A 9,975-nucleotide genomic window follows, 5' to 3' on the forward strand; every position below is an offset into this window, starting at 1 on the left:
TTGTTTTGTGTCCAGAGCAACGGAGAAAGAATCAAGGTTATGGCATCGAAAGATGGGGCATATCCACCTAAGGAAGATGAATCACTTAGTGCATAACGACTTGGTCACAGGAGTGCATGTTAAAGGTTTTCATCTGGAAGGGGAGTGTATAAGTTGTGTCAAAGGCAAACAGAAGAAAAAGTCACACCTCACAAAGCAAGTTAATTCAGTTTCAAGACCATTGGAAAGACTTCATATGGATTTGTTTGGTCCAGTGAATATCAAGAGTATAACAGGAGATTCCTACTGCTTGGTCGTGACTGATGATTATTCCAGATTTTCTTGGGTTATGTTTTTGAAATCCAAAGACGAAACGTTTGACAGCCTGGTGGCGTTGTTTAAAAGAATTGAGAATCTGTACCAGAGGCCGATTTGTAGAATTCGCAGTGATAATGGTACTGAGTTCAAAAACAGTAAGATGGAAGAATTTTGTGATGAAAGAGGTATACTGCATGAGTTTAGTGCTCCGTACACTCCGCAGCAGAATGGAGTTGCAGAACGTAAAAACCGGACGCTAATCGAAACAGCCAGAATGATGCTTGCAGACTCTAAGTTACCAATTAATTTCTGGGCTGAAGCTGTTTCTGCTGCATGCTATACGCTCAACAGGGTTCTTACTGTGAAGAAGTTCAACAAGACGTGTTTTGAGCTACTCAATAAACGCAAGCCGAATTTGAAGTATCTAGAACCGTTTGGGTCACCCTGTACGGTGATAGAGCCTAAAGGAAAATTTGGTTCGAAGAGCGTTGAGGGAATCTTTTTGGGTTATTCAAGTCCTTTGCGACGTGTCTTCATTCCAAGCGAGAAGCAGATTATTGAGGCAGCGAATGTTGAATGTCAGGGGTACACTATGCCGCCACAGAATCCTGGTGATTCATGGAGATATAATTATGACAAACTTTGGGATTCGTTTGACATGAGAGAAGAATCAGAGGAAGAAGAAGATTTCTTTGATGAGCTGGATATTTTGCGAGAGTATGAGTCGCAGCTCAGGTTCCCAGCGGAGTATTCTAGAAGACCTCGGGAAACTTCAAATGACGATGAAGCAGGTCCTAGTAATGTTGGTGAACATGATGATGAAGTTGCTCCTGGTAATCAGTCGGAGGTGAATGATGATCAAGAAGCTGAAAATATGCCAGTTTTTAACCATGGTGATTCAGACCTTGAGGGGGAGCAGATCCAGTTGTCAAGTCAAACAAATCAAGTTGGTGAACAAGATGCAGAGCAGAATGTTACTAATCTGGAGGGAAATGTAGAAGTTCCAAGCGAAGAGATGCCGCGAACTCTTTCTTATCATCCAGAGGAGTTGATCATAGGAGAATTGCAATCGGGCGTTCGCACGAGACGTCAAATTGACCAGGGCTTAACATGTTTTTATTCTACAGTAGCACCTTTACAAACTGAATTTTCATTAAGTTGTTTTATCTCGCAGGTTGAACCGAGAACTTACAAAGAGGCGCTTACTGAAGACTCTTGGGTCATAGCGATGCAAGAAGAATTAAGTCAGTTTGAAAAGTTGGGGGTGTGGAAGTTAGTTGATTTGCCGGATGGTCAAAGAAAAATCAATACTAAATGGGTTTTCAACTGTAAGAGGGACGACAGAGGAGTGGTTGTAAGGAACAAAGCTCGACTCGTTGTTCAGGGCTTTAGTCAACAGGAGGGGATTGATTTTACCGAAGTCTATGCTCCTGTCACTCGACTAGAGGCTATCAGAATTTTCCTAGCATTTGCGTCTTGGAAGAATTTCAAAGTATATCAGCTGGATGTCAAATCAGCGTTTCTTTATGGGAAGGTCAAAGAGGAGGTTTATGTTGGTCAGCCGTCGGGCTTTACTGACCCAATCCACAAGAACAAAGTTTATCTGCTGGACAAAGCGTTGTATGGTCTACATCAGGCGCCGAGAGCCTGGTACGAGACTTTGTCTCAACACCTACTCGCTAACCAGTTTATACGTGGAAAAGTGGATGCCACTCTCTTCACTAAAGTCAATGATGGTCATCTTCTGATAGTATAAATTTATGTGGATGATATAATTTTTGGGTCAACGAATGAGAAATTGTGCAAAGATTTCGAACAGGTGATGAAGCAGAAATTCGAAATGTCATCAATGGGGGAGATCAAATTCTTTCTGGGTCTACAAGTTGAACAACTTCCTGAGGGAATTTTCATTCATCAAACGAAGTACGTGCATGATATTCTAGAGAAATTTGGAATGTCAAGTTATACTCCAGCTGCTACCCCACTTGCGACTAATCATGGGATTCACCCATATCTCACCGGAGACAGGGCTGATGAAACGTTTTACCGTTCCATGATAGGTTCTTTGATGTATCTGACTGCTTCACGTCCTGACATCATGTACCCAACGTGCCTTGCAGCAAGATTTCAGTCTAACCCGAGAGCATCGCACATGATTATTGTCAAGAGGATATTACGTTACCTGAAAGGTACTCCGTCATTAGGGTTATGGTATCCTAGAAAAGGCGATTTTACGCTCGAAGGGTATTCCGATTCGGATTTCAGATGCTGCAAAATCAACGCGAAATCAACAACTGCAGGATGCCAGTTCTTTGGACCGAGATTGGTTACCTGGCAGTGTAAGAAACAAACATCTGTGGCGCTATCGACATGTGAAGCGGAATATGTTTCTGCTAGCAGCTGCTGCTCTCAGATCCTGTGGATACAACAACAGATGCGCGACTACGGTTTGCAGTTTCTTAACACACCTCTGTTTGTTGATAATGAGGCCGCAATTAATATAACTAAAAATCCAGTACATCACGCTAAAACTAAACATATCGAAATTCGTCATCACTTTATTCGCGATTGCTTCGAGAAAAAGTTGATACGAATTGAGAAAATCCACACTGACGAACAAAAAGCTGATTTGCATACCAAAGCTTTTGATAAAATTCGGTTTCAATATTTGTTAAAACTTAATGGTTTGAAATTGCTTTCGGTGTCGGATGGGGTTGTGAGCGTTGATGAGAGTACTGTTGCGGATGAAGACGAGAAACAATTTGCGATGGTTTGTCGGTTTTTTACGTGTTTTGGTATTTAGGGGGAGATAGATAGTTGTACATAGTTTATTTTCAGAAAAATACAAAAACAGTAAAAAATGCAAAAATACAAAAACATGATAAAATTGAAAAAGAGCTTGTGTATATAGGGAAAATGATTGTACATCGGCTAGACAATTACAGTATGCTAAAGATTTGGAAAGATAAAATGAGTTAAACAGTCTCACTAACGATGTGTTGATAGGTTTTCGCACATTTAGTAAATTTATTCGGGATACAAACCTAAAATTTCAAACTGGTGAAATTTGTGGGGGAACACTACTTGGATATATAGGTAACCCCTGAAATCTCGTTTGATAGGTCTCGTATTTTGATATACTAGGTGTTTATACTCTATGATGTCTGGGGTATTATTCCGAGACTTCTGCTGAACGGTAGTTCTGACCTAGTCCTTGGCTAATACTTTATCCAAAATGCTTGAAATAAAGCATAAAGCCCTCAGCTGATTAGACAATAAAATTGATAATCATCTGTTGTAGCTGAAAAGATCCTCTAAAGGGGACATACTGCAAAGTCGAAACTGATATCTCTCTGCTGAACGAAAGTTCTGACCTGAGATCCCTCAGTTCTCGCATTTAACCCCTAATTTATGTACAGACATCATTGTAGTATTCTGGCCTGTAAGACTGAATATTGGGATTCTGGATACGGGAGAATATTCAAGAGGTGGGACACATGAATCGATCTATGTTCTTAAAACAATTAAACGGTATCCTGAATAGATTGAAGGTTGTGTGAGAATTTAAGATGGATCAGTATATCGACAATTGAGGTGAATTGTTTAAGTCTGAGTATGTAATATAGCTTAACGGTACTTGTAATCTGTCTGAAAAGCTGATATGATTCCCTGACACGCTCGCCAAAAATAAACTTGTAAATAGTTTACTTTCTGCAATTTAAGTTTTCTGTATTTCATTTCTTAGTTTAGATCACATTAAAAAATCAAAAAGATTTTATTTCTGCTTTATTTTAGACAAACCAGAGTGGAAAGTTGATTGTCGGATTCTAGAAAGATGAAGCAGATGCAGGAGATTCTGAGCTGAAGAATGAGGAGAGCTTACATTGTTGGAAATTTGATTGTTTTTCAAAGTCAAAAACAAGTTCATTAAGTTGATTCTTGTTATTTTCAGAAAATTTTGAAAATGTTTTTACTAAATCAGTTTGTTTCGTCAAAAAGATTAACCAGGGTCATTAAATTGAACTTGGTAGATTAATCAAGTGATCAGGGTCATTAATTTGGACCTGAATACTTGAGTGGATGTTTATAACTGATTGAAGTTTTATTGATTAAAAAAATAGATTGTAATGTTATTGGTTGAGTAACAGGTTTGGAGACTTCATTATTCCCAACGGAGGCAAATTGTCAAAGCTTGAACCAGATATCTCAAGATCCCAGCATACTGAGAGGGGGAGTCAATGAAAGGGGGAGTCTGAATCAACAATCAAAGGGAAGATGGAAGTCAGAGCTAGGTTGTGATCTGAAAACCTGTGAAGAATGCTTACGAGGAGAAGACAGAGAGTTGGAGAAAAGACCAAGACCAAAGACTCAGGAGCTGAAGACTGCTGAAGACTACGTCAACATCCAAGGGGGAGTCTGTTGATGCACGGAATGTCTGTTGACTACGTCTACATCAAGTTTTAGGTCAATATGGGTCAACATAGGGTTTAGAATGTTTTAATCATGTTTTATGTTGATTGGGTTCGCTTTTATGTACATTAGAAGCAGGTCCGCTTTTAGGTCATTAAGTCTGGTTCGCTTTTAAGTCATCAGTTGGGTTCGCTTTTGTGTCAACCTGGTAGGTTCGCTTTTATGTCAGTCCTTATAAGCGAACCTCTAGCACTATATATACCTGATGATGTTGTTCATTAGAGCGGACCTGAATGATTTCTTGTGGAACGGAACTCTGTCAAATTGTAATCAGAAAGCAATAAAAGAGAAGTAATTAGAAAGGAATAGCTGTTGTAACTTCATTTACGTTGATTTCGCCTTCGTACATGAAGATGAACTACCTTGACTGACTTTTCAGGGTCAAACAACGGTCCAACAATTTTTGGTATTTTTAAATTTTAATTTTTTTTTATAAAAAATCAGAAAAAGAATAGCCGTATAGCATTTCATTCGCGGCTAATGCTAACACAAGCGGGCTACTTATTACAATTGCTAAGTGGTGGTTAAACTCGCCCAAATGGAGATTGAGTACGGGCGAGCTTAAACCACTTGTACGTGCAAGTAAACCCAAACAAGACTAAAAACTACCAAAACTATGCTAACCACGACACCAAGACGACGCGAAACACTAAACTAGACTCAATGTACACTACCCCCCATCGGCACTTTTAGTTGTCCCAATTAAGAGCCAAAGTGCCGAAATATGACATTGAAGTCGAAGTCGCGCTTTAAATTAATGTGCTTTTTAGATGTTTGAAAATAAATTTGAGTAGCGAAAAATTCCGCCTAGTAAAAGGAGGTTTCTTTCGAATGCAAAAATTTAGTTCCAAAGCGCAAACTCGAAGCTTCAAGTCAATGTATCAAACCCAACCAAGCAAATATCAAGCAGAAAATTTCACCAATATCGTCACTAAAATTGTCAAATATAGCCAGCATATCCCAACCCCACCCATTCCGCAACCGATAAAAGTCAAGCACAAGATTAATTCTTCACATAGACTCAAATAATCACTTGACACAATACTTCGACTGACCAAAAAGAACGAACTTGACATGAACTTGACTCACACAAACTAGCAACATGAAACATGACATTAGTAACACTCAAACGACTCGAAGATTTGACTCACAAAGCTTAAACTACATGACTCAAAATACTATGACTCGACACACCAAGCGACGACGACTAAACTCAACATCAACAGAACAAGTTTGACTCGAAACAGGACTCACATTTAACCCGACACCAACCTGAAACGAACCAAATGGCTTAACACTCGACATACGGACTCAAGCCCCTAAGTTACTAAGTTGACTGAACCAACCAGATACATACTTAATTCTAACCCTACATAACCAACCATGAAAAAAAATCTTTTCGAAACTGAATCTAAGAAAGACTCAGATCAAACCTGAACCAACTCAGCTAAACGGCCGGTAGCCGACTGACTTGCAGACGCACAAACTGATTCAAAACAAGGCTCGACTGAGTGGACCGAAACCCACTGACTCAACCAAGACAAACTCAACTCAGACTCGACTCGAGTATTCAACCTGGACTCCACTGAACCAACAAGTGATCCGACACAACCGACCCGACAAGACGCACAAACCCCGGACTCGACAACAGCCAAACTTGTCAATACGGTGCGATACAGACTCGACCAACTCTAAGCATCATACAAACAAGAACTCAAACAAGAAGCATACCTGAATCGCTGATTTTGTGCAAGAAAAAGATGAGATTTTTCGTAAGACGCAGGTCCCCAATTCGCGGATATGTGATGGTCAGATGGATATCTTATGTGGGGGTTTTGTTTAGGTTGAAAATCCGGTCACGGTGGTGGTTGTATGGTGGCGGACGGTGGAGATTGGTAGTGGGGGTGGTGATCGGCGATGAGGAGGAGGGGACTGGTGGACGGAGGCGGTTGGTGACGGTGGGGTTATCGGGGTGTGACGGTGAGGATGGGATGTGGGTGGTCGAATGGTGAAGGTGGAAGATGAGATGGAGGAATTATGGTGGAGAGTGGTGTCGGCAATGAGGAGGTAGAAGGAGAAAGGGTTTGGGTCGTTTGGGGATAATAGGGTAGGAGAAAGTGATATTTGATGATAAGGTTTAAATGGTTTAGGGTTCAAAACATTTGAGATGTTTCAGCAGGTTCATAAAGGGTTTTGAGAGGGTTCAGAGGCATTTGAGAGGGTTCAAAAGGGGTTTTGTGAGGGTTCAGAAGCATTTGAGAGGGTTCAAAAGGGGTTTTGTGACCCTAGATGCTAGCGTAGCGTGAGCATGGGAAGTGTCTGGTGGTAGCGCTACGCGAGTGACAATTTTGAACAGAATGTTGCGTGAAATATCAAGTTTTTTGCCTTAGAAAATTTTTCTAACTCTTACCCATCCTTCCCCAAACCATCCCAAAATTTTTCTAAGTATGGGACTTACCTGGAATGACTTTTTCTTCGCGTTTTCAGCTCCTCAAAGGTACGTATCCTGCAAATACACTCACAAACACAAAACACAAACACGAAAAACACCAAAAATAACGAAATTACAAACGGTACATACTCTACAAATGAAGCTTTTTTTGTTCTCACTGCTCGGTGAAGGTGGGTGGGTCCTCGAGAGGAATTTCTTCCTCTTCGGTAGTGTCAATGGGACCTCCCAAGTAATGTTTCAAACGATTACCATTTACCTTCCATACAACTTTGTCGGCTTCGTTATATAACTCGACCGTACCATATGGAAACACTTCTTTCACCACATACGGTCCACTCCATCTTGATTTTAACTTCCCTGCTATCGATTTCAACCTCGAATTGAATAGAAGCACCTTATCACCTACCTTAAACTCCTTTAAACCTTGCAACCTTCTATCATGCAACGCCTTAGTTTTTTCCTTGATACTCCAAGATCGTTCATAGGCGGCATCCCTCAAAGCTTCTAACTCATGAATTTGGAAGAATCTCCTTCTAGCGACTTCGGTAAGATCAAGGTTAACGGTTTTCAAAGCCCACAAAGCTCTATGCTCTAACTCTACCGGAAGATGGCAAGCTTTGCCATACACAATCATAAAGGGTGTTGTTCCTAACGGTGTTTTGTAGGCGGTGCGGAATGCCCACAAAGCGTCGTCGAGCTTTTCCGACCAATCCTTTCTACTTTTTCCTACCGTTTTCTCTAGAATTCTCTTCACCCCTCGGTTAGCATTCTCTACTTGGCCGCTAGTTTGCGGGTGGTACGCGGTGGAAAGACGATGAGTGACACCGTAGCGTGCAAGTGCCTTTTCCATGGCGGAATTGCAAAAATGCGTGCCACGGTCACTTATTATAGCTTTAGGGACTCCGAAACGCGTGAATAGCTTTTTAAGGAATCTCACCACCACTCGGGCATCATTAGTGGGCAAAGCTTGAGCTTCAACCCATTTTGAAACGTAATCAATGGCCACGAGGATGTACCTATTCCCACTTGAAGATGGGAAAGGTCCCATGAAGTCAATGCCCCAAACGCCAAAGATTTCAAGAACTTGGATGGGATTTTGAGGCATTTCATCCTTGGATGAGATGTTGCCGGTACGTTGGCAACGGTCACATGTCCTAACAAACTCTACGGCATCCTTAACTACTGTTGGCCAATAAAACCCACTATCAAAAACCTTTTGTGCCGTCACATTTGCTCCGTGATGGCCCCCGTTAAACCTTCGTGCACATGTCTAAGGATGTCTAAACCATCTTCCTTTGAAACTCATCTCCGAAGCAGTCTATCGCCACCTATCCTAAATAGGTATGGGTCGTCCCAAATATACTTCCTAGCCTCCCTAAGAAGCTTTTTCTTTTGTTGGTAGGACATACCCCTCACAAGATCTCCGGCCGCTAAGTAGTTTGCCAAATCCGAGAACATGGCAAACCCTCTACCTCGACACTAACAAAATCTATGGTTTCGTGGGGAAAGGTGTCTCCTATAGAATCCTCACGAACTTCCTCCCTCTTTGGATCCTCCAAACGTGACAAATGATCGGCGGCCACATTCTCCGCTCCCTTTTTATCCTTAATTTCTATATCGAACTCGAAGAGCAAAAGAATCCATCTAATGAGACGCGGCTTCACGTCTTTCTTTTGGAACAGAAAACGCAAAGTGACGTGGTCGGTGAACACGGTGGTTTTGGAAAGCACGAGATATGAGCGAAACTTATCAAACGCAAACACTACGGCTAAGAGTTCCTTTTCCGTGGTGGTATAGTTCTCTTGAGCATCATTTAAAGTTTTGCTCGCGTAGTAGATTGGATGAAAGTGTTTATCGACTCTTTGACCTAGGACCGCACCTACGGCATAATCGCTTGCGTCACACATGAGCTCGAAAGGCAAGCTCCAATTGGGCGAAACAAGTATAGGGGCACTAACAAGTTTCTCTTTCAAAAAGTCAAACGCCTTGATGCACTCCTCGTCGAATACGAAAGGTACATCCTTCTCTAAAAGTCGGGTCATCGGGAGTGTGATTTTGGAAAAATCCTTTATGAAACGCCTATAAAAGCCCGCATGACCTAGGAAGCTCCTAACGGACTTGACACTAGTAGGTAGAGGTAATCTACTTATGGTATCTATCTTGGCCCTATCCACCTCTATACCCTCTCTCGACACCTTGTGCCCTAAAACTATCCCCTCCGTCACCATAAAGTGACACTTCTCCCAATTCAACATAAGATTTATCTCTATGCACCTCTTAAGCATCCTATCAAGATTTAGAAGACATTGTTCGAAAGTGGTGCCATAAACCGAGAAGTCATCCATGAAAACCTCCATGGAAGTCTCAAGCATGTCTTGGAATATGACAACCATGCATCTTTGGAAAGTGGCCGGAGCGTTGCATAACCCGAAAGGCATGCGGCGATACGCATAAGTGCCGTAGGGGCATGTGAACGTCATTTTATCTTGATCCTCCGGGGCGATGGGGATCTGAAAATAACCCGAAAATCCATCGAGAAAACAATAAAGTTGTTGACCCGCTAGACGCTCCAACATTTGGTCAATGAATGGTAAGGGGAAGTGGTCTTTCCGGGTGGCGTCGTTTAACTTTCGATAGTCTATGCACACACGCCAACCGGTAACGGTACGGGAAGGGATCAACTCGTTCTTTTCGTTCATGATCACCGTCATCCCACCCTTCTTTGGGACGACTTGGGTCGGGCTAACCCATGGTGA

The 9,975-nt window shown here is 41.8% G+C and overlaps 1 protein-coding gene across 1 annotated transcript; it reads right to left on the minus strand.

Moving 5' to 3' along the window:
• Positions 1 to 7,373: 7,373 nt before the first annotated feature.
• LOC110867265 lies at positions 7,374 to 8,069 on the minus strand. The gene has a single exon (XM_022116389.1). It carries the CDS (start codon positions 8,067 to 8,069, stop codon positions 7,374 to 7,376), a length of 696 nt encoding a protein of 231 aa, XP_021972081.1.
• Positions 8,070 to 9,975: the final 1,906 nt, after the last annotated feature.

Source organism: Helianthus annuus, chromosome 4 (genome assembly GCF_002127325.2).
Source record: "Helianthus annuus cultivar XRQ/B chromosome 4, HanXRQr2.0-SUNRISE, whole genome shotgun sequence".
Classification (NCBI taxonomy): domain Eukaryota; kingdom Viridiplantae; phylum Streptophyta; class Magnoliopsida; order Asterales; family Asteraceae; genus Helianthus; species Helianthus annuus.

Excerpts from the sequence above, each read along its gene's own strand:
- LOC110867265 (XM_022116389.1), bottom strand. The coding sequence starts at position 8,069 with ATGGAAAAGGCACTTGCACGCTACGGTGTCACTCATCGTCTTTCCACC.